The 26152-nt window shown below is 41.5% G+C and overlaps 1 protein-coding gene across 3 annotated transcripts in view; it reads right to left on the reverse strand.

The window, feature by feature from the left end:
- Window positions 1-26152, reverse strand: part of LOC106946674 (adhesion G protein-coupled receptor L1-like) — a 120434-nt gene that overhangs the window by 38935 nt on the left and 55347 nt on the right. For all 3 annotated transcript variants that reach the window (XM_015031188.1, XM_015031187.1, XM_015031189.1), the window contains exons 2-4: window positions 23731-23918; window positions 7771-7984; window positions 6449-6558 (exon numbers count right to left, since the gene is read on the reverse strand). In XM_015031188.1, coding sequence (XP_014886674.1) covers window positions 6449-6558; window positions 7771-7984; window positions 23731-23800 — 394 coding nt within the window. In that variant the 5' untranslated portion in view covers window positions 23801-23918. The remainder of the gene's footprint in view (window positions 1-6448; window positions 6559-7770; window positions 7985-23730; window positions 23919-26152) is intronic.

Genomic DNA, 26152 nt, shown 5'->3' on the forward strand with positions numbered 1-26152 from the left:
GCTTTTTTTGGCCTTTTTTGTTTTTAAAAACCGAGGACCCCCCCCCCAAAAGCCGGAAAAAAAAAAAAAAAAAAAAAAAAGAAAACACAACACAACCCATCGACCATCCAATCAGTGGGGAGCTGCTGGCTTGCCTGGCCGAGACCGGCTCATCAAAGCAATAGAGAACAAACAACAAGGGGAAAGGGAGGGCTTGACAGAGTGGAACGCCTCAGAAACACAGATAGACCAAGAGACAAAGTCAGGATGGGGTGGAGGGGGGCGGGGGGCGAGGATGGGAAGGGGGTAAAGACAAGAAAGGGATAAGAGAAATGTCGACAGCAGCAGGCTCATCACACACAAATCAATAGCTGGTTGTGCTGAATCACAGTGAGGCCTCAGCTGGCACAAACAGGTAAAGTCCGGGTCCCTCGATATCCATCCATGTCAGCTGGGGACTACAGGATGCATGTGCTGAAATCTCAGCTCCGCCCTCTATATTATAGCTCTTGCACCCGCTTTTCCTCCGTGTTTGCTCAGGCAAAAGTGCTGTGTGCGAGTGGAACGGCGTTCTCCAAGAACAGACTTGTCAAGAGTCACATGGCTCTCGGATCCCCGCTGTGAGCGTGATTGTGGTGTGTATGTCATGGGAAGTCTCACATCTCCAGGGATTCCTGTGGGATTGTCACAACACCTCTCAGGGTTGCCCGTCAACAGAGGGAAAAAGTGAGAGGAAGGAGGAGAAATTGACCCCAAAAAAATTAAACAATAAACTAAAATAAGTATCTGGTTAAAAAGAAAAGGGAAGAAAGAACCATTAGCAGCAGCAGACGGCCCTGCACCTTGGCACCGGCACGGTCAGCATCACCATCCACACGGATCATTTATCATCTCACGCCAAGATCAAACTGGACAAACAACCTCCAAGACCAGGAGAGTGTGAGCCAATTTCATTGGAGAAGGGTGAGGACAGGAAAGCAAGACTGCAAATCCTGTGAAACTGTGTTAGTTGGGACACGTCATGTCCCCTCCCCCCAACTGTGAGTGCAGTCATTACTTCCAAGGTTAGAACAGGGAGGAACTGACTTAATGACTATTGCTAGCATCCAGAACTTTCATCCAGTAGGACCCAGCTGTGGAGGAAGTTGAAGGGGGTCCGCCGGACTCAGTCATTTGGGAGAGTTAAAACAGAACAGTGCCTTGCAAAACTATTCATATCCTTTTAGCTTTTTTATTTTTTTTCAATTTACCATGCTGCAGATTTCAATCTTTCAAGAGTATTTAATTGGGGTTGTAAGTGGCACACCAATATAAATAAGTACAAAATAGTGAAGCGGAAAGAAAGTTTTCATTTTTTAACAACTAAAACTCTGAATAATTTGGCTTGCATTAGCATTAGTGTCAGAAACTCGTAATATAATCTCGTAAATCTATTCAACACAGCATTCAAAGTCACCTAATTAAAAGATGGAGTAGATAGAGTAATTAAATCTCAATGTAAATCAATCTTTTCTGTGAAAGTCAAGTCTGTGAAGTCTGTCTTTCGGGCAGATTAGTGAACATTTAAACTGCATCACGGAAACTAAACAACAAAGCAAACAGGCCAGAGATGAAGTTGTGGAGAAGTTTAAAGCAGAGTTAGGCTATAAATAAGTATCCTATGAATATCTCACAGAGTGCCATTCGACCCATCATCTTGGCTGTGGGCAAGGAGAGCATTACATGTCTCAACCATTTTCTTCAACAGGGATGCGGAAGCTAGTCAGAGTTGATCAGGGAAGACAGATGGAGACAAATCCAGGGCAAAACTGTGAGAAAACCTGCAAAAGTCTGTAAAATAATTGATTCTAGGGCCAAAGCTCCCCTTTATGGATTACAGTGAACCTAAACATGCTGGCCCTGCTACAAGGGGAAGCTTAGGTTAAAGCATATTTATGAGGCTAGGCTCCAAAGATCAGCTGTACATGCTGTAATGGTGTTTCTACAAAATATTGAATCATGAGGAAACAAAGTGTCCTTTCCAGGCAGGTTTTTGTGAAAAAAAAGTAACTTATGTAGAACTCTTTTTTCACTTCACCATTAAGCATTTTTTTGTTTATTATATAAAATCCCATTAATAAAAAAGTAAGCTTTGCAGTGGCAAAGCTCATTTTAGGTTTGTCAAAACATAAAACAAATTTAGCGGGTCTAAATACTTTTGCAGGGCAAAGGAGGCAGTATTTTTCCATGTCTGAGCAAAAAAGTGCTGACGGCAGAGGTTTTCCGCTTTACTCCAGTTTGTGTCCGCGGTTCTTATAAAATAGAAAACGGAATGCAATTTTCTAAAAGCTCAACTAGGAATATATTTTTCAAGTGGCAGAAATGGTGGGTGATACACTGCAGTGGCATGTAGACAGAGAGAGAAAGGGAAATAAAGCTTCTTCTCTGCTGCGGAGAGAAAGAATATGAAATCAGGGAGGTGGAAGACTTGTGTTGACTCCATTTCTTCTACTCTTAGTTGCCTGAAAAATAGAGCGCAAAACACAAATTCGCACAGCGGCACACATTCCTGCAAACGTGCACAGACAAACAGAAATAAGAGACAGAAACTCATCACGCTGTCATCGCAGTGAGCTGAAGGTTGGATTAAGGCCACTTTGGATGTTTGTCTGATTCTTTAGCACTCCTCTTTCCGGGCTCTGTTGAGAAATACGTTGCTGCCCTCTCTGCTGTTAATCACTCTGCTCGGTGCTCTCCACAACCCTATCAGTTACTCCCACAGCAATGAGTGCAACTAGAAACACACACTGCAGGCTGCGCACAGGTATAATGTTTTTGCTCTGTGAGGCGACTTAGTCGTCTCTGTCTCCTCTTCCAAGTGTCGAGAGATAGTGTGTCTTCTTCGGTTTCTCCTGCCCTCTCCCGTCTCTGTTTTCTCTTCTTCGCCCGTTTCACTCTGTCCTAGAAAAAAAAAAAAAGTCATCTCTTCCCAAGGCCAGAGTGAAGCCTCCTGCCTCTCACTCACCAAACATTTATGAGCCCCCACGTCTTGACGGTGTCCCTATACATATTAATAGATTTTCATTTTAAGCTACATCAAAGTGCTGCCTCTCCTCCCCCTGAAAACTTGTCATATTACAATGCTATTATTCTTTTCACTGACAAACTCTTCTCGACAAGTCAACTCTCACTTCCAGCAGATTTGTGTCCAAAAAAAGCAGCGCCTTGTAATGAATAGGCAGTGCTGAATACATTTTTGGTGGAAGAATCCATTTCGTAAAGTGAAACAGTGGGAGAGTGGCTAAATCTGAATGAAATACAGGAGACTGTTGCGTTAAGGCAAGCAGAGTTGCCACAGTGCCGTATATCAACCAGCACGGTGCATATTAACAAGGGCTAAATGTTCTGGCCTGGCAAGTATGGATGACCCTAAAGGAGGCCACTCAGAATCAATAATGATCTAGCAACGTATTCTTGAGAGAGAGGGGGAACAGGTAGAACTCCCTCATAGGCCAGGTTTACTATTCACCCTGCGTTAAGACTGCAGTGGGGGCGTCTCACTGCAGTAAACACATGCTGCAGCTGTGTTTATGGATCTGTGATTTCTTAATGGAATCCAGCAGGCTACAGCGGGATGTGACAGTGTGAAATGAGAGTTCAGTTGAGCCATTTTCTCCTGCTCTGTTTCAAATGGCAAAAAAAAAAAAAAAACAATGCTACGTGGCAGGGAGGCTCCTGCAGGGCTTTTTAGCTCAATGAGATATGATTTGACTTGTTGTATTTTGCAAAGGCAACCGCGCTCACAGCGACCTTACACACGTGTTCCGCTGTCATATCTGAGCTCAGGCGGCAGAACTGTGTTGTGTGTGTCAGATCTGCTGTTGCTGTCACCTCGTCGTTTCAGGTGACTGGCAACATGGCGCCTGTGTCACACAAGCGCCACTCACACGGAGGACCCTGTCAAATGCAAAATCCCACTCAGCCATCAACTTGGCTGCACACCATCTCGGGTGCTATGACACACAATCTTTACATATCACTTTCCTCACCCTTTTGTTGAGACAACCAGCAACAACAACAACAAAAAAAAAAAAAAAAGAAACATGCGTCAGAGTTGAATGGTACCCAAGTGCCCAGCATTCTCAGTCAGACGTGAACGATGGGGCATTACCAGAGCGATTAGTAGCAGCAAATTCAATTAATCTTGACAAATCTCTGCTGAGGCAGAACTGAAGAGTGCAGAGCACCTCCCTCTCCTGGTAATTAAAAGTGGCCGAGTTGAGTGGCGTATGGTGCGATGGTGAATAGGCTTCAGGAAGAAAAGTTCCAGCTCAGAGTTTTAATACGTCAAGAGTCGTGCTCACATTGTCAGACGAGTCCAGATGCAAAAAACAGCCCACGGCCTGAGCTGTATATGAATTCAGTTTTGTTTACATTTGCTTATTCAGAGCGTGACACAAGGACGGAGTATATTGGTTGTTTGTATTTTGTCTCAGACATGTAGAACCTTTCATCGCATGGGGATCAGCTTCCAATTTTCTACGCCGCTCGCTCATTGCTTGTTCAAAATCAACAAAGGTTTTAACAAACAGAAAGGGGAAAAAATGCAAGTCAGCAGCTCTCAATTCATGATACACTTTGATTGCTGGGTAGATAGAGAACAAGCTCCCCTTGAAAGTCAAAGAGAATAATGCAAGGTCAGGATACAGGATGGAAAGGAAACAGGAACAACTGATTGATGATACTGTTACCCTCAGTAAACAATAGACATAAAGCTACACTACAGGACTTGCACAAGTGTGACCGGTGAAGATGGTGACCGTGCTGTTTACACCTCCTGGAAGAAAATAAGAAGAGAGGGTAGAAAGCCCTGAGCAAAACAAGAGCAGAGAGTAAACTGGGTCCTTGGAAATCCACGATTGTTTGGATTTGATTTGTCCCACCTGAAAAAAAAAGAAACCAACAGAGACAGAAGAAGAAATAGAATTGAATGAAAAGACTAGAATTGGATTAAAAGGCAGGAAAAAAAATGGGGATAAATGCCAGTAAAGGTGAGAAAAAAAAAGGTTTGGGACTTGAAAGTACATTGAAAGTAAAGAGAAAAGCTGAGAAAATGAAAAAGAGAGAGAGACATGATAAGAAGTCAGACTGACTGTGTGGGGTAACAGTCAAAGTGACCACTGAGGGAAGGAGAGGAAGAGAATGGTAGAGAGAAGAATAAGGAAGTTAGCTGGTCGGTGTCTCCTCAGTCCTCAGCTCACCTCTACCTTCATTTCTGCAAAAAAAAAAAAAAAAGTAGACAACCATCCTTAAAAAAAATGAAACAGCACGCCCAGCCTAAAATATTACTTTTAACCCCAAAAGCCAAACACTTCTGCTCCGTAGAGCACACTTCTGCCATCCCCCCTCAGACAGGCAGTCCTGCACACAGTGAAGGGATCAATGCTGAGCGTAATAATAAATGAGAGGGAGAGGGGGAGACTGAGCGGAGATTTTCACATGAGCGAGGATCAACACAACACCATATAATCACAGCCATGTCTGCTCTTTGGGGCTGCGCGAGTGTGCTCTCATCTGTGTGTAGATGCTCACTCAGACAGGAAGAGTAAGAGGAAAAAAGAGCAATTTGTGCATCCCTCCCTTGCATTCCTTTTTTTTTATTTATTTATTTTTTTGTTTGTGTGAGTGTGGATTTGTGCAGCCCACACCTGCCGCAGACTTTTGAGCAGAGCAGCCAGGAAGCCAGCCGTTACCATGGGGACAGTAAAACGTGCGGCACTGCAGGTCATGTGCTCTAAAATAATCCCCTCGCCTGTTTGTGTTAACATTTCCTTCTGTGAGGTGTGGAAAACACTCAACAACCTCTCCCCCCCCCCCCCCCCCCACCTCCATCCCCTTGGCCTGAGAGTCTCACTGAGCCCAATTTTACTTTTTTATTGAGAATCAGAGGGACAGCAAAGGTGTTTGGCAGCAGATAAAGACAGAAGCACGCCCCAGGGTTAATCAGCGCGTGAGTTTGGGGCGGTGTCTGTTACACCGCTGTGATCACCAATAGGGGCTGACCCCATGTTTGCAGTAGACGTGAGTGAAGTGCTTATCAGACCCGGTGTTGGTGGACCGTCTCCCCCCACCGCCCCCTCCCATGTGAAAATCCCCCTCAGGTACTGGTGCATCACTCTGCTGATGGAGAAAAAAGGTTTAGTGCTCTGTGATGGTGTTGGTGTTTGTGTCTGTGCAATGTGGCAGAGAGTAAGAAGAAAGAGAGAGAGAGAGAAAGGGAGAGCAGGTGAGGACTTATGTGTCTCTTGTTTTGTCTTTATTGTGTTAAGGAAATCCAGAGAGAGAGGAAGCGTGTGTGCATGTGACTGAATTGTCACTTCTTGAGGGGAGTTGAAGAGGGGCCAGGGGGGGTTAAGATAGAGGTAAGGGTGGGAGGGGTGATGAATGGGGTGAGAGGGGTGGGGAAGCCAGAGGAGGTCTTAGTACTCACTGTAGGGGACACACTCATACTGGATCTCCAAATACTTGTAGGTCCCTGGGCAGGGGTCTGGGAACACGTCTGACCCTGCGACCACCACACACTGAGTGCGATTATTACACCTGAGAGATGAGATGGACAAGGGGAGGTGGGGAGAGCAGAGAGAGAGGGAAGGAGAGGAGGGGGTAAGCGATAAAAAATGATGAGTGCCATTGTAAGAAAGACAAAGAGGAGTGGTTATAAAAGAAACATCTTCAGGCTCAGAAAGACGGAGGGAATTGTAGGGAAGGGAGTAATTTCACACTACACTAGATCATGTGACAGCTACACCCGAGGGGAGGTGGGAAACGGGCAGGGAGGGGAAAACAGGGAAAAGGATCGAGGATAGAGAGAAGCAAGGGGGGGAGGGGGTGGAGAGCGGGTGGGTGACGTCAGAGCCTCCCCTCCTGGGGGATTGTGAGTGGGAGCAATTAGAGGTGAGAGAACAGGGAAGGGCGAATCGGGTGGGTGAGGGAGACTAAAGGCAAATACTCTACACTACGAACTTTGTGGAACACTTAATTGCAAATTACTTCTACATCTAAACCAAATTTCTGCGAACTCTCTCATGTCTGCACACCCTGAGCAACATAAACAGAGAGAAAAAGATACTCATTTGCATGCACTCAGTGGTTCTCGATATACAGGACTTTTCCCAGCTTTGAGCATTCCTCCCCTGCGCAGGCTTTTTCTCACTTCATATCTGAAATCTCTGCTGCACTCACTCTATCACCCCATCATTTCTGGAAGTCTTTTTCCTTCTTTTAGTCTCTCAATACTCCCCTCCACCCCCTGCTGCTTTCCTCCCTTGCTCTCTTGCGCTCTCCCCCAAGCCTCTGCCTCCATTACATGTGTGATGGATAGCTGGGAGAGGGTTCCCATTGATCTGAGCTCAGAGGAAGAAGATGCTGAGCTCAAACAAGGAGAGCAACAGTGGGAAGCCCTACAAACGCTTCTGCAACAATTCCCAAGCTCACGCATTCTCTTACACCCACTCATGCATGCACACAGAACTAAATAGGAGCCAACACTATCGTGGAGTTAAATGTTTCACCGAAAGCTTTGGTGTTATACAGCTATTTAAAAAAAAAAAAAAAAGTATTTATAGATTGCTTGCCGAAAGGGTTGGAGATCCTTCAAAAAGACGCAGGTGCCCAAACGGCGCAAAGCAGCATCGAAAAAACTGGGAATTCTTGAGGGATTATGCTGTGAAATAGTATCTTGTTTCCTCTGCCAATAGCAGGCTGTGACTCTGCACAAACACATGCACAAGATCCAAACAAATCAATACTTACCTCTGTGACATTATCTTGAAGGCGTCGGGCAGGTAACACTGCACATTCTCCATCTGAAAGGGATCCGCATCACAGATCTTGTCATCGGTGCGGCCGTAGTTGGCCGTCTCAATCATGATGACATCGCTTCCGGGACAGCGCAACTCGATTGGGTAGCCTTCACATGCCAGCTCCCGGCGCATCAGACCGAATGGCATCATTGACCGGCTTAGAGCTGGAAAGGGAACAAAGGAGAGCGGATTATTGATTATTCACTAAACCTTAAAACCTTCAAAAGGCTTTTTATTATTCAGCATCGTCGTAAATATCATATATATATATATATATATATATATATATATATATATATATATATATATATATATATATATATAGAGTGTCTGACGAGAGCGGGTTGAACAAGTAATGATGTAAAATACAAATTATCCATTAGTGCCCTGCATTCAACGAGTAGTAATGTACAGCCTGGCCGTTTGATTTCCACATTGGAACATCACAGATCACATATTGGCATTCCGGGGTTTGCAGCCAAACCAGCTTCTCCAGTGAGATATGGCACCACTTGTGAAACAAACTGTGAGAGTTTCAAATGTTAACAAACTCCTACACACAACCAGGCAACAGCTTATGATGCTCATTCCCACACCGCAAAGGGATAGAAAAGAAGAAAAAAAAGTGTCCTTTCCAACATTATTTGTTTATTCCACCTAAACAATGCAACGGAGCTGAACATTTAGATGCAGCCGGAGTTCAAGAGGATGTGATAGTGGAACAAGAAAAAAATAAAAATAAATAAACAGAAAATGAGTGTCTTTGCAAACTTTCACCTTAGCTTTGTACGCCATTTGCATACCTACTGCTAGTAATCAGCCCACTCAGAGGAATGTCAATGTACTGCAGCGGCTCTGAGAGGAAAAGGGTCAGATGGGACAGTGAGGTACTCAGGGTTAATCGCTGAGCCAGACTGAGAGGCATGAAAGAGGGCTGCAAAGAGGCTCTGAGAGAGACACTCGTTGTCTCTCTAGCTCTCCATAACTACGTGCATTTAACTGCTCATGTAATCAGGCACACATGCAAAAATAACAAAACGACTATGAACATTCTTTGCGGTGCAGGTGGAAGCAAAAACAAAAAAAAAAAAAAACAAATGCAAACAGAGGCACTGTGAAAACTGAAAATTAAAACTGAATCTCGTGCCAGTGAATGCGAGGGCCGCTGTCCATGGTCCTGAAATGTCTAACCCCTCCTTGAGGAGAACGTTATAGAGATTTAACCTGCAAACGAAGCCTTTAGGTGCAGAGCTCTCTGCTGTGTTGAAGGACCAGACGTCTTTGACTGAGATCCTCTTTGCAATGTCAGAGGGAAGGACGTGGACTTACAGACCTGGCTGTGAGCGTACTGTCAAATCTAGACAGACAGTACTAGTTCTACTTTAATAAGGCAGAAGTTCTTTATAAACAGAGCCTTTCATTGCACAGTACCTCCCTCTGCAAGACAGGCTCGGCGGTAGACAAGGACACTGAGTCAGCCTCTCTCCTCTTTTACTGTTAGTGCTAAAATACACAGAGCAAGGCCGCTTTCCCTTCCTGAAACTGAGCTAACACTGCTTAAGTTTCATACGCTGTCCATTCAGGACGAGTGTCCATCTGGGTTAATGTCAGTGTCAGTCATTTCAGTCATGGAACTGTGCAATATGACTCACTCACATTGGACTCGCTCATATTTCTAAATGCCACTTGTTTATGCAATAGGGACTTCAGTTCAGTTGTGTAACTAAAGCCATTTGGGCTGAATGACTAGCACAGAAAGACTTCAGATCTTTTATGCCTCGCCAGCATGCAGTGCCAGTGCCAAATCACAAAAGCCTTGATGCAAAAATCGCATACTAATTAAAGCACACGGAGATGCAAACAGCAGGCGAGGCCAGACAAACAAGTCCACACTCAAATGCAAAAAAAAAAACCACACAAGCACACTAGCGCACACACAGACATAGCGGTGTGCATGTTTCAATCAAGCACACACACCGCCATGTAAACACACATTCTGAGTTGTGGTATCACAGTGGGATTACAATGCGTAGTGCCAGTGTGTGGCCTTGTTCTCTTAACTACCCTGCAGTGTAAATACACAGCAGTGTACAGCTGGCCAGCAATTAGAACCATATAATACGCCAAGAGGAGGGAAGAAGTGAAGAGGACCAGCAGCAGCGCTGGGCCCAGCCACGGGAAGGAACAAGGATGGAGCAACATGCAGAGAACAAAACAAAATGAGAAAAACTCTTAATCTCAGAATTACATCATTTTCATGACATCTCCCAGGAAGGAGGAGTTTCACAGCTGGAATTCCCAAGATGTCACAAAACTATAAAACTCTACACAAGCTCCTTCTCTTTGCCCACAGCCACAGCGGCATTGGGAATAGAGGTGTGCAGACGTCTTGATCTCGCTGGTTGAGTAAAAAACAACGTCTTCAAAGTAACCCTAGAACCTGTGTATCCAGTGATGACCCAAACTAAAACACGCTGCCTGGTTGTTTGAGACTCTGCTGAAAAACAAATCTGACAGAATTATAAATTCGCAAAGAAGAGATGGCGTCCCATTTGCTAATGTTAAAACGTTAAGAGTCATACTAATGCTACGACAGTGAGCACAATCAGTTCTGCTGTGTTTACAACGTAGCGTTCTCTTTTTGCGCTGCGACTGGCAGTAGCATTTCGTTAGCACTCATACACATATTAATATTTGTATTAATGGTACTTATAGGTACATGTGGGACTCAGAGGAGTAGATACAATACACTGCAGCTACTGTCTTCTTTGTTGTTAAACTGAGTCAGTAATTCCAGATGTGACAGTATTATGCTGGCTGTCCAATCGCCAAATTATGATTCTAAATCCATTTTTTTTTTTTTTGCCGCCATCTCAGTCACTGTGATGGCAAGGTAACACAACATTAGGAGTTAATGGTCCAAAAGATTAACTTCTAATTCAGCAAATTATTTTTAAAACATTATTTTTAAAACATTATTTTATTAAAATAAAATAATGAAATCATAATGAAATAATGAAATCATAGCAGATGGTTGGGAAAAAAATCTAATTCAATAGAGGGTCCAAGATGCCTGTCGAGGGTTATGAGTACTTTTCTAAGTGCTAGATTAATAAAACAACGATAAATGGAAAATCAGCTGTAATTCAGTGGTTTAAATAAACACAACCAGCTGAGTCACGCCATATCAATACATTTTTGAATTTTTGTTATTCCTGTCAATTCCCACTTTTTATACAAACCTGACCTGCATGTTACTGCTTTTGTCCATTCTGATTTTTTTTCACTTCGGAAGATGGCTCAAGTATGATTATCAATGCATGAAAGCATAACAGCAGGCTGTAGGAAAATAGGCAGTCATTGGGCAATTGACAAGTTTATCATCGCCTGGTAAAAATCCACACTATGTTATAGAGGTAATTTACATGTACAGAAAGCAGAAAGCATTTTGTGAACCTATTTTTTTTCCCCAGCATATTTCTAAGACATCTATTGGGTAAATACACATTTTTAACTATATCTGAGGATATCCATTATTTAATCTTTATCGGTGGCATCAGCCATGATAACTTGTCTGTTTCAGGCAGGAGCGAATCTCTACTTTGCCCATATTGTGTCGAGTTTCACACCTTCATATTTCACACCTGTCCAAACACACTTCCTGACAACTTACAGGACTACGGTTTGATTTCACACTGCAAATAAAGACGGATGCACCTCATATTTATGCAGAGATTTTTTAAGTGGTGTATCTTCAAACAAGCATGAAACTGCGGAATCCACTGTTTACATTTGCGTAAGTGCGCTCACGTGTGGCAGTGTGTGTGTGTGTGCGTGTGTGTGTGCATGGACGTGTGAATGTGAGTGTGTGGTGAGTGGCAGCCAGATGGCCCGAGGCCTAACTCGAGATTCGGCTGGCTCTGAGCTGAGATGAGATGAGCAGAGGATAAGCTTGGACTGGCCATGGGCAACGATTGTCCTTCACTCTGCAGGAATCCATTAAGGTTTCAGAATCTCTTCAAACACACACGCATGCACGCGCACACACACTTGACCATTTAGCATTGGCAGTCAGACTACTTAAATGACAACGACTCTTTCTTAGCACTAGCCAGTTGTATAGGTGAATGTAGTTTCTTTAAGTCACACTGTGACTCATCTAAATGAATCACAGCATTTGCAATACACACTTGGCAATTGTCGCATGTGAGACTATTGAATCAGGCAATTATACAATCTAATTTGCATGGATGTGTCGGTGTGCAAGAGACAGAGGTCACATGCATAAACACACCCCACTGACAGAAGCCTGGTGTTACTCCAGGGCAGCTGGTGTGAGAGCTTCAAGTGGTTGGCTTCAAAGTAGAACCTCCATACAAATTAAGAGCAAGAGAGAGAACTGATTGGATTTGACTCATTATCCTCACACAGTAATTAAAGCCTGAGGGTTGATAGATGCTTAGACCATTAAACAAGAACATAATTTTGCACAAGCAAGACTAGTCGTTACTCACTCATTCTTTCCCCACCATTATTACCCACACATTAATATCATGCTCCTGGACAGAGGTGCAAAAACGAAAATGCTTGGAAAGACTCCGCGCATCTCGAGAGAGGATTACTGCATCTAGTGTTGTTCCGTTTATTTGTTACAGTGTCGGTGTGAAGTTTTTCTGAACTTTCATAGTTTTCCTACATTTCTTAATTTTTATGGCAGGGATTGATTGATCGTCTGTGTCACGTCATGCAAAGCTTTTTAAAAAGTTACAGTTTTAAAGGCATACATTTTTTTCCCCCTATATTCCATTCCAATGGTCTCAATTTCGGTTCATCTCATCCCGAAGAAAGTGTCATAGTACCGAAATGTTGTCAGAGTGGCATAAAAGTTCCTCACTCCCATCTGCTGCTGTGCACTGCTGGTCAACTGCAGAAAGAACACTTTCCCATCACTTACAACATCTTTCGACATTCCAGTTGATGGCACCATTCTGAAAACGCCATAGTCAGTTTTCTTAGTAATAATGGATTGTAAAGTGTTGATCTTGTGTTTGTCAAAACTTCTACAGTTAAGTCACAAAAGGAGGTATAGCTTGTGGAACCCGGTGACCCCGTGGCTGACTTGTTAACTGGAAAACTATGTTTTGGAGTAATCCGGCTCTCTTTTGCTGCAGTCCTTGAAATTTGCAACCATTAGCCTAGAAAATAGGAAAACTAGTGCCAGAAGTCTTTTTTTTTTACAGAGGGGTTATTCTAGAACAGAAATCGGGTTTAAATGTGATCCTTACCATAAACATGTTTAAAATAAATCCCAACTTAAACACTAATAGTGTAGGTAGGTTAGAAACGTCTATGACATACATTTCCATATGCCATTATAATTTGCACCAGCCAAAGACCTAATGTCCTTACAATTTTAAGGTTTCACATTAAAGCTGCCAAGGGAGTACGGTAAATTTTACAGTCACTGAACAGAGCCAAGAAGTCCGTGATAGAAACCCTTCTCTCGATGAGATTTATCCAGACCAATCTCTACCCCACTTTATCAGTTTAGCGCTGCATCTTAGCGAGTCACTTAGCACTCCAAGTTAGTGTAATGACTCGCTGGAGCATGGCTTGTCACTGTGGACGAGCTCAGGCAGCGCGGCCAGAAATGTCACATTCAGGCAGCCTTCAAGCTGAGAAGTTGTGACAAAGTGACACTATGAGACAAATCTAAAGGCCTAACATGATGATGCTGAGGCTGGGGGCTGTAGGAGCTTGTGGGACACTGTGTGTGTGCGTGTGTGTGTGTGTGTATTTGCGTCTCTGCGTATGGTTGGAATGGTGGCCTCAATGCTGGGATCCTATCTCCTCTCTGACTCCTTTGACTGCTATAGGCAAAGCAGAGGATGAGATGAGGAGTGACTGTATGTGGAGTCACCAGCTTAACTGTAAGGTCAGACCACAAAGCCGGGCCAGAGACGCACATGTTCACACGGATGGAGCTGAGTCAAGCCTAAACACACAAAAAAAAGATAAATACCAAAGGTTATCAGAAACAAACCAGAAACTAGTGCACTGTTACGCCCTTATTTTTTATTGTGGCACAAGAGATCTGGCATAAAAAGAATAAGGCAGATAGGGGAGAAACAAAATCTCTATTGTTCCGATTTGCTCAACATTTCTTCTATGGCCCAACCCGCTAACTAAACTGAATTACACCACAGTCCATAACATTACATCATTCATAAGAGAACCCAACATGCCCCAGTGCTAACACACATCCCTGTGCAAACACATACATATCTTAGAGGCAGAAACACACAAGCACCAATCCTCATCCATCCTCAACCTCCAGAACTCTCAGTGTGTGTTGACAAACTTTGCTCTGGGGGGAACTAGCATGCGAAAGCAAAGAGATTAAGATGGGCAGTTAAAAAAAAAAGCCTCTGAGACTCAGAACAACACACACACGCAGACACACATGCACACGCAAACTTGAGTGGGAAGGCGAGACTAGACGTGCTCATACTGTCAAACCAAATTATTGCTAGTGCTGGCATCTAATTATGCAATAAAATCGCCTCAATGGGGCGAAACAGCATAGCCCAAAATAAAAGTCAGCCTGCCTAAAAAGTAGGCGATTCACCCAGTGGAGAGTATCCTCCATCTCCCCGGAGAGAGGAGCGATGTAGCGGGCCTTGCAGAACTTTTCTCTACACCGTGTTTCCAACAAGCATTACAGAGGGCGAGCTGGGAGACAGTGAGTCAGACCCAGATTCATATAGATTCATGTAAACACTATGGTGGAGTAAGGCTGCAGGTGCTGCAGGGAAACAGCTAGGGGGGGAGGTAAATAAATGAAGAGGTGACATAAGCAGATATAGGAAAGTTAGAAAAATAGTGAGGGAAGGAAGAAATTAAATTGATGAAAAATCAGGAGGACAAATGAAGAGAGGAATGAAAGGGTGTAGGGGATATTTGTGTGTGCATTTGGAAAAGTTGCAAGCTGCAACCAGAGACTTGTGTCAAAGACTGGTTCTTCTGCTGTATTAAAGACTTAATTAACATACTAAGACAGAGTGCTGAATGTGTGGGCAGTGTCTGTGTGTACTGTTGCAAGACATGCAAACCCACTAACCATGTTTTTTGCTCCTGTGTCTTCTTCAACCTATTACACATCTGAATACCTCAAATACTTATATTACTTTTCATCTGCAGTATAATGCACTTCATGTTTTCTCTTTTTTTTACCTCAACACCATCCCTCAATCCCTCATCCAATTTATCCAAACTGCAAAATTTCTCATTTAGCCTATCTAATCATCATCTGTCCACCACCTCATCTAACCAATATCATAATATCTTTTTCTATTCGTCCTTTAAATCCACCTTCTTGGCTTTTCGTTGTATCCTAATCCTTTACTCACTGTTTTACCAGCTTCACTTCTTTAATCTGTACTTATCCCTCTATTTTTTCTCTATCCTTTCTTTCCTCTTTGTCCTTGGATGTCAGCCAAGCTCGCTGCTAGTTATTATGAATTTATAGTCCACAAACAACCCTCACCGAAGCCCATGACATTGTTGATACAGACAGACACAACACCTTGCATTAAGATTTTTGTGATGGACCAACACAAATGAGTGCATAACTGTGGAATGTAAGGAAATTATGAATGGTTTTATGCTATTTTTATTTACATTTTTGTTGTTGTTTTTACAAAAAAAAAAAGAGTTGTGAAGTGGAGTGTGCATTTGTGTGGTACTCTGGTACCCCAAAATAAAAACCAGTGAGTACAGAACTTTAAAGAAGAAAAAATGTCCATCTAAATTAAAATTCTCAGAAGAACATTATTTGCCTCATTTTAGCAACCTGCATGCTGTGAGGGAACAAACTAAAACTACACAACAATGCAATGCCTCCTGACTATTAAATATTCCACACCCAACTGTTGGTGGATTTAGGTCAAAGTGGTAGCAATTGGGAATCACAGCAACTCAGCCACAGAGTGATAGATCAAATGTAATCAGTAGACACTGAGGCGCATCTACTACATAGGTCACCAACTTTCTGCAGAGTCAATATATACAGACCTCAAAACTTCATGTGACCTTCAGATCACCCACCTCCTGTGGCTGATCTCTGTGTAGATAGAGCTTCATCAAACATGTTTCGATGGCCAAGTAGCTGCAGCCAAGCCTTAGATCACCAAGTGCACCAAAAAGCGTAGCATATCATGGTGTGAAGCATGCTGCCACTGGACTGTGGAGTGGAGAAATGTTCAGTGGAGTAGCAAATTATGCCACCACATCTGGCTAACCAGTAAAAGAGACTTGAGTTGGCTGTTGCTATTCTGCATTATATCCAGTGTAAAGTTTGGTGCAGAGGATATCATGGGGAGGTCGGTGATGTGTGGTGAGGTTCATGAAAGACGGGGCACCGGCTCCACTGGAATTGCATATAAAACTCAAAACAAAAGTTTATATTTCAGTTTTAACCTTAATTCAGTTGTTTGTTGTCTTTTTCTGACTGTGTCCGGTGTTTTCAATGCACTGAAGAACAGAACCTGCTGCTCACTGTGCCTGGAGCTCAGCAAACATTTCAGTCTCTGCTGTGCACAGTAGGGAACTCCTGCACATTTGTGAAGCTAATTGCAGTACAATGTGTTTCAGTAAAGGAAAAATTCAGGGCTGAAAGCAAATAAACACTTTTCAGGTTTTTAAATTGATTAATGCAAAAGCTAGCATACTATGTACTCATTTTCTTCCATTGTGCACCACATAGTGTCAGTTCATCAGCAAAATTCAGATAAATTTCAAGAAAAAATTGTGGTTGCAATGTAACAAAATGTGAATTGTCAATCATCAATCAATTAATCAAGCTTATGTGTATAGTATATTTCAGCAACAAAATAGTTAAAGGAGCTTTAAATCCTAAAAATAAAACAAAAATAAAAACAATATACTGTCAACAATTGAGAAACCAGTGACAAACCAGTGACACATTTTGATGAATGCCACTATCAAAATCATCAATGCAAGTAGAATATATTGGTCAATGTTCCATCTATTATAGTTCAAAAACAACTCTTATTAGGCGGGTTCTTAGCCCTGATGTAAAGGAAATCAGTGTTTCAGCTGCTTTGCAGTTTTCTTGAAGTTTGTTCCAGATTTGTGGTGGGTAGAAGCTGAATGCTAGCTTCTCCGTGTCTGGTTGGCTTTCAAAGCAGCACTGTCCAATACACAAACACAATCCTTCAATGATGCAAAGCCTCAAAGTTATCAAAGAGGTCACAAGAGGAAGGATGTGGCTATCACACGGCTGAACACACAGGAGCACAGTCCCCTTTCTTTTCTGTAGGAGTTTGCTTGTTGTACACAAATCAATACATGCAAGCTAACGTGCTCCTGTACACATATATGAATACAAGCAAACATAAACAAAATGGTCACAAACACATTTGCACCAACACTGCGAACGACTGAACTAACAAAATGGCACAACCCCCGTGTACAAGCAAAGGCACATGAGAGCGACCTGCGTCATACTTCAAAGGGAGGTGTTCAGAGAATATGCTGCCTCTCCGCCCCGGCATGTCCCTCCTTCTGCCCACCCACCCCCTACTTCCAATATATGTTCAAAGGCCATCCATTAACCTTTCACTCACACAGGCCTCGCTGTGATCTACTGCTCGCAGCCAAGGGCTTTGAAGAGCATAGAAACCCCCAAACAACAAGGGCGACGGAGGAGGTAGCAAACGAGGGATGAGAGGAGACTGTAAGAGGTAAAGGAGCGTTAGAGAGAAAAATGACAATGATAAGAGCTGTATGCGAATAACAGATGGTATGAAAAGGGTAAAGAAAGAAAAACAGAGCAGCTGGGAGGAGGCAGCCAGGTTAATCTAAAGGAGGGAGACTGAACAGAAAGTAGGGTAAAGCGACAAGCTGGAGAGGGTTGGACAAATACAAAGTTAAAAAAAAACCTGAGTTAGAAGAGGAAGACATAAAGTTCCCACAAGAGAAATAGAAGTCCGGCATAAGAAAGGGGATTTGGGGAGGCTGGCGGTTTGGTTGGGTGTAGGATATCACAACTTAGGGAGGGGGAGTAATAGCTGAGGTGTTATGGAAGAAACAGAAGAGAGATTGGAAGAAAATGAGAGGTGAGTGTTAGGAGGTGGAGAAGTGAGAAGAACAAAGTGTTGCTAATAAGATGTGGAAGAATAAAAAGGCTCCAAGACCACACACAAACACGTTCACGCACACACAAGACATGGAAGAAAAGTTAGACTTTAAAGGAAGTTCTTCATTGCAAAATCCAAATGATTTGCAATAATCACAAGCTCCTGGAATAATAAGTATTCTTACTGGTATCTAACACACTACTAATAAGCTCAGGTTTTGATCACTAAAAAGATGGAAAATAAACTAGTGTATTGATTAAGGTTTTATGATTATGGTGATGCTGCATCCACATCTCAAATACTTACAAAAAAAATAAAAAAATAAAGGCGGGAGCTACGTTGTGTCATTTAGCTTGAAAAGAAAAATCTGCTTTTGAAAAGAATTTGCTCACAAAATAAATTCAAGATTTTAACTTATAAATGTTTTTTAAATCTCTTTCTCTTTCTCACATACTGTTTTTATTTTAATTATGTGAAGCACTTTGAAATGCCTTGCTGCTGAAATGTGCTATACAAATAAAATTTGATTGATTGATTGATTGATTGATTGATTGATTGATTGATTGATTGATTGATTGATTGATTGATTGATTGATTGATATAAATCCCAGAGACATAAGAACAAAGTTGCAGCCGGGAGGAGTTTTGCATATTACTAGAAATCACCATCTGATTTATTGTTTTAATTGAAAATAAAAACTTGCAGTAAATTAGTCATAAAACTTAAGTTACTGTACAATTTTGCAGGTAAAAAGGGAATCATTAATAAACACAAATCCTTCTAGGTGAACAAATATATATGCACAATTTTAATTACATTAATTAATGCCATTAAACAGAATGTTTATAAAGCTGCACCTTAAAAACTGGAATAGTTGATTTTATATTAAAGACTTATTTTCAATGTTTAATCTTTTTAAGTTCTGCCTGATTTAGATCATCTAATGACGTTAATGCAAGACATTTGTGAGCAGTGACAGTTTTTCAGATGTGTCCAAAGAAAAATGCACAACTGTGAGTTTTTACAACATAAGTAATGCAATAAGGTTTTCGATGGACCCGAGTGCACGCAGTAAGTTTACGAGCCTAACCGCTTTATTGACTTTTCTCAAAGTTTTATTGCTCTTATACAGCTGGCGACACAATTCTTATGCATTTGTGAGAAGGTCACAGGTTAAAAACTTTATCACCAGAAGAAAAGTCTTTTTTTTGCTTTCCTTTTTTATATATATACATAAAATTCAATACTCGGTGTTACTTAAGGGCAGCGTTTCTGGTCTCTCTGAATTTTAACTTCTCTTCTGGCTAGCCATGGGAAGAACAATGCAATTGCTTGATAATAAAATTACAATATCAATTATGATGCATCCATTTTCTTGCCTCTCCTTCATTAAAGTCTGCTCATCATTCTTTGCCAAATTTAACACCAAAAAATGTAGATCAAGTGTATATTTTTATTTTTTTATTTTTATGTGGCCTCCAATGATCAGGCCACAGAAATTGTGTACTAGCATACACAATTTCTGTGAAGGACACTTCTACAAAATATTAATATTATGATTCAATGGATTGTGATGTTCTACAAGGGTGTGATTAATTCTTCATCTGGCACGTAATGAATAATAGCAGCTCATCCCTGCCTTACAGAGAGCAAAATAATACACTGGGATCAGTCTGCTTCCAGACATTATGTCACCGACCAAAGACAGTTGGGGGGAGCAGGCACTTTGTCGAAAAGATGTGTAAAAACAGCTAGTCCCACATCTTTAAATAATAGCCGCTGTTCAGGGGAATGGGCCAGGGAAGGAAAAAAAAAAAACAGGAGAGTGGAGGGCTAGACAGATAAAAATGTCTGCCTGTGCACTTAAGGGCCAGGGGCCTTTCCACACGACTGATCTTAGAGCAAAGGCTTAAATACAGGGGAGATGAGAACAGATTCAACCAGTCGGCTGGCACTGGCATCAACCTATAACTGGCACAAGCACACACTTGGACCCACACACCTCGTCGGCTGCGTGTTCACGTCACTGCACACCCGTGTGCGAGCAGTGTATGTAAATACCCAGCACACGGAGTGTTTGCGAAATTACATTTATGGTCTGAAAGGAAGAAAATACAAATAGTCCTATAATAGTATGCCTGCCATCACCAGTGCGCATAAATACGAACCGCCATGTTTACACCAACGCTGCTGCTTTTGTAATTGAAAGTTCTGTGTCAGGGCTTCATCACGTACGGCACAGCTGCCTCCCGTGCCTGCCACATTAAGCAAGCCTAATGGATTTTCACATCAATGGCACTGCGCATCAGCTAGGGTACATTCTCAAGCATTAAGTCAGTGCGACATTCACTTTGTCAAGGTACAAAGTCCCTTTAAAGTATTAATGCCCCTTTTTTTTTCCTCCACACATTTGAATCAATTTCATTTGGATTTTAAGTGACAGACTACCACAAAGTAGGACATGTTTATGTAGTGGGATACTATATTTTTTGAAGTAAACATCAGAAAGCACGATGCTTGATTTTGATCAACCAATTGCCTGGCGAAGTTACTAAATTAGTGAGCAGAATGTACCTGGATGCCCTTTAAGCAATGGAGGACTACAGCTGTCCTGTGAAGGAGTCAAGCTTTTGTTTTACAAAACATTTGTGAATAAATACTGTCATGAAGATGAAATAATAAACCAAGAAGACCGTGGTATCTCTGGGGGAGCTGGAGAAATTGACTGCTCAGGGGAGAATTTGTTGACAAGAAAACCATTATTTATGCTCACATATGACTCTGATGGAAGGGAGTCAACTTTAAGGATAGTCACAAGAGGTTGTATTTGTCATTTGAAACAAAGGGGCAAATAAATAAATAAATAAATAAATAAATAAATAAATAAATAAATAAATAAAAAAAACACAAATGTTTTGCTATTGGGGCAGAGGATCATTTTCCAACCCAGAACATACGGCCGGAGCTAAAATTAAATGGCGTAGATCAGAGATTTTTGATGTGTTACAATGATTCAAATTCAATCGTAAAAACAGTTGATAACAGGAAGCAAGAAACTTCCATTAAATAACAAGGTGCAGAGAAGCACTATAAAGGATTTGCCACAAAATACTGCTCTCAGAAGCACTGGCAAATGTACGGCACAAATTTCAAAATTATTGAAAAAATAATAATAACTAAAAATATCAATAATGATCGTCGTTGTTTAATTTAAAACTCAAATCATTTCCCTTCTCCTCAGTCGTATGCGCTACTAATATGTTCTTCACAGAGCCCCTATGTTGAGAAGAAGAATAGTGAACTACAGTGATTTAAGTGGAAATATTTTTACGATGCAAGGCGGGATATGTGGGAAAAGAAGAACACACACTAAGCTCATGCTGGTTAGGGATATTTTTACTAAAGAGCAGATTTAAGAGGAGAATAAATGTGTGAGAGTTAGTGGTAAATATTAGAATGTGCAGCCAGGAGCGAAGTGGGGTTAAAGCCTGGCAGATTAGTTGGAGAGAGCACCAAGGGAGAGCAGGAGTAGACATTAGACAGTGAAGCCATGTGTGATGCTCATGTCGCTTTTCAAATGAGCTTTGATTAGTCTGAGACTGATTTCCGCAGCTCTCATCACATCAAAACCCCGTTCCCTTCCTTTAGGACCTACTTCCCTTGTTTTCTTTTCCATTTCTCTCCCGCTCCTCTGGTCACACTACAATAGAGACAATGAATCTCTGCCAGATTTTTACTGCCAACATTCTGAGCACCACAACAGTGTGGGTGTGCATGAGCATGTGCCATTATTTATTTAAAAAATAAAAATAAATAAAATCTTAATTTCATCAAACCAAATGCTGTGCCTGTGCTCCTGAGCTAAATAGGGATGATATTCAATTGATTTATTAATGCATTATTAATAGTCCTGAAGAGCCAGGTCATGCAGATATTTTAGGCTTATCTTCTCACAAATACTCACAGCCGTGCACGTATAGTGCCACAAGACAAAAAGGAATCGAGCAGAATGTATGCAAATCCAATTTCCAGAAAGCTGCCAAATTAAGATGGAAGGAACAGTACCTACTCAAATTAGAAATGAAGCTTCCAAATCAGAGAATGATGGAGCCAATACTTACACAAGTGGGCATAAACACATTTTAATTTCACTCTCTCCCTCGCTCTCCTGCATATTCCTAAACTCCTCCTTTGCCGTCACTCCATGTGGTGACCCTGTCTTGCTGAAGCCCCTCCTCCTCATCTTAGCTGTCCGTCACCCAGCAGACTGCTGGCACAGAGCTGACTGAGAGCATAGAGCAGATGGTGTGCTGCTATCTGTGTGGTGGGCCACTAGCAGGACACTCAACAGCCCCCCCTTCGTCCTCCCTGCAATCTCTGCTCCGTCCCTCATACGCATCTTCCGACACGTATGTACACACACACCCCTCCAGCGTTACTTGAGCCCAGCCAGGTCACCTGCTGCCAAGCTTACAACGCCCCGCGCGCGCGCACACTGAAAATGCAATATCTCATGGTACATGGCACATTCAAAGAGGTCACACATATGGCACCATTACATGCACGGATTCCCTCCTATTCTCTCGCCACGCTCCACCTCACAGCAAGATGACGAGGAAATTTTATTGACACTCTCACATCACTTCCCACCTTGCGCACACATCTTGGCCTCGTCTCATATGAGAAACGGTTAGTGAAGTACAGCTCTTCTAGCCTGGTCAGCAAGTCAATACGCTTACAACCTTCATCAAACAGCTAACATATAAATATTACATCCTCATTTGCAATAATCCAGTCAGAGCTGCAACAGGGAACATTGCTTAGGAGCTTCTACCCAGCATTATGAGGTAAGTCGGGGAATCGATATGTACTTAGAAACACATTTTGTTTCCTAAAAAAAATAAACAAATAAGTGAGTGCAAGCTCTGAATGCAGATAAATACTATTATTATTATTATTATTTTTTTTTTTACTTCAGTAGACAGAGTGTTTTCCTATTTGGTCACTGCCAAATGTTACAGTTTCGAACAAGCCTTGATGTCAAAGAAAACTGAAACAGACACAAAAAGCAGTTTTCAAGTAAGACGTCCAATTATCAAGGCGTTAAGTAGTTAGTAAAACCAAACAGGCCCTAAGTCTCACATCAGTGAGGTCAGTTCATAAAGAAACAAACTGAGCTGAAATGTTATGTGTGGGAGAGCGCTGCATGACCAATACCACCAGAATATCTGATCAACGGTTTTTGAACTTTAGTGCACTTGGGTTATGCTGCTACATATTGATCAGAAACAGCAAGTCCACATCTAAATAGCTCGAAAATAAACAATTTAAGGGCTTCAAAGTGACCTAGTCAAAGTGAAAGACTTAAATCTGATTCAGATGCTGTAACACGATCTTAACACAGAGAGAACTTCACAACTTGGCTAAATGAAAATTATTTTTGCAAAGAAGCCAAGTGAGAAAAAACATTTCTCAGTAGATATAAAGGACTCATTGCCACTTATCACATATGATTGATGACAGAGGAAGCATTACATTTTCACGTATGCCCACGTATGATTGTCAATATAAAAACAATCCTTAATATAAAAACATCACTTTTAATTTACTATTTTTTATCTGGTATTAAACAATGTTTGATTATGTAAAACATTTAAGTGTGTGACACAAAAAAAGAAGCAAAAACAGAAGAAATCTGTAAAGAAGAACACTCTAAAAGAAATATTATACCACAGAGATAAAAACCTACCCTGAGAGGAAGGGGCAATGTTGCTAAAAGCCACAAAAGAGCTGAGGATGATCCAGATCGCCAGAGCCATGTTTGAAGCTTAGCAGGAAGACGGGAAAAGGGACGGATGCTAAAGCTTGAAGGTGGTCAGCAGGCACGGGTGCGTGGGGTGCCACTTTCCTCAGCTCACACCCTCCCTGACGGTGACCCTGCAGGCAGAAAGGTTAAAAACAGCAGGTTAAAAATCAAAACGCTGAAAAGGGGCTACAAGGGAAAAAAAAAATATTAGTCATTCTTTTTTCAGTCTGTTTATTTTTTTTCCTATACTTATCTACAAGGCCATCTTGCACTGCTTTTATTGGTGAAAGATGTAAAACTCAGGACTGAGTAAAGCTTAAGAGGCTCAGAAGTGGCATGGTTGCAGTTGACATTGTACTGGGAGAAGAAAAGAGTTGGCTCATTGTGTGATGGTCAAGTGCATTGATCAGGTGGCACGGCGGAAGCCAATTTGAGCAAGGGGTGATGGAGACAGCTGTTGACACCACCAGCTCATCACTCTGAAGTGTTTAGATACTTTATTGAATCAGACATGCTACATATGTTTGGAGGCCTATTAGCAGAGCTGCATTCATGCGAAAAACGGGTATCCTCCATGTCTGGTTACCGGCATGGCCACATAGACAATTTGAGGCAGTGGAAAGTGGTAACTTAGTCAGCATTGCTGAAGGGCTCACACATCTCATTTGCCTAATGATATAAATCACTTTCTGGAACTTGAGCTCTGATTCTTTGACAGTAGAGCCTGCAGGGGCTGAAAGACAGAAAACCGGAGAGACAGTGTTGTTATAGCTAATACTCCTCCTGCTGAGTTTGCTGATGAAACAGAGAGATTGGTCTGCATGTGTGTGTTTGGAGGGGAATTTGAGCATGATTGCAAGGTACATTTGCCTTTTTATTTAATTATAGGGGGTAATAGGGGTATGTGCACACATCCTCACTTGCAAACTTTGATTCAGCTGTATAGTGCACACCCTTTATTTGAGTTTCATTGCATTGGTTTGCTTCCAAGTGCAGCTTCCCCAATGAGTTATGTTTTTCCAAAGAACCTTTATTTAATCATAGTGATACAAATAAAATATTTTCTATTGGTGAGAATTACATAATAAATTTGATTCGTATTTTAAACCACATACACATTTTCTAATTTGTGAAGGATAATTTAATTCATATTTTGTTACATTTTCAAATAAAAATTATTAATTTAAACAATTTAGCCAGGAGTATTTACAGCCAAAAAGGGCAAACCATTGACTCACATGGACACTCCAGAGTTCAAACTGTCCAAACAAAATGGAAGAGAGAGGGATTTAGGTGATTTTAAATATCCCATTGTGTTAATCCCATGCACAGTTGATAGCCATGTTCATCTCAACTATCTTCTGAGTTTACAGAGAACTCCCCACCTCCCCCAAAAAAGGAGAAAAAACATCCAGAGATGCAGTTGTCTGGCTCAAAATTTCTTGTTCATGTTAGAGGTCACAGCTCATTTCATCCACTTGTTTACAAGGTCTTGTTCCTTTGGTTATGATTATATGTCATGACCACAGGGTAGAGTTTGAGCCTTGACAGGTTGAGAAATCGAGACCTTCACTTTTTTACAGTTTTTTTTTTTTTTGTCTTTTTTACCACAACAGACCGGAGCAGCACCTACATTGCTGCAGAGTGGGTCCCAGTCTGTTTGTCCATTCCATACTGCTCCATACTGCCATCACTTATTAACAAGATGCCAAGATGCTTGAATCTTGCCTCCACTTGAGGGAGAGACCTACTCTGGCCACCATTCTGTAGGTTAAGAACCTCGGCTTCTGACTCTCAGGAGCAAAGGGGTCAAAAATACACTCATTACGACAGATATGCAGTATACAATTTCTAAACATAATACATCTACGGCACATCAAATCTCTAAACAAATGGGCTAAAACAAAAACAAGACCTTTGTGATGTGTTACAATGGGAGATTCTCATTATAGATATGAAGCCAAACAAATCTTCACCAGCTAGGTGACACTGCCAAGTCAACATGGATCAAAATCTCTGGGGAATGTTTCAAACATCTTGTTGAGTCTTTGCCAGGAAGAATTAAGGCCGTTCTAAACACTAGATTTTCCATATCGTTAGTAGTTTCTCGTAAGAGAATTAGTCTTTTATTATATTTTATTTATATGCTTTAGATAAAGTATAAAATAGCATGTTAAATCTAAAAGAAATAATAATAATTCTAAACAAATTTTAACAGAGATTTCTTTATAATCTATTTAAAGATTTATTCAGAAATAAAAGAAGTCAAAACAACTTCAAAAACTCTAAGTTTGGTGTTTGCATTGAAATTCCTATTAAAAGCTTCACTGCTCTTTTAAGCAAAATAACATAAGTCTGTGTACAG

Source organism: Poecilia latipinna, unplaced genomic scaffold (genome assembly GCF_001443285.1).
Source record: "Poecilia latipinna isolate Pla-1442-1.1 unplaced genomic scaffold, P_latipinna-1.0 Scaffold200, whole genome shotgun sequence".
In the NCBI taxonomy this organism is placed as follows: Eukaryota; Metazoa; Chordata; class Actinopteri; order Cyprinodontiformes; family Poeciliidae; genus Poecilia; species Poecilia latipinna.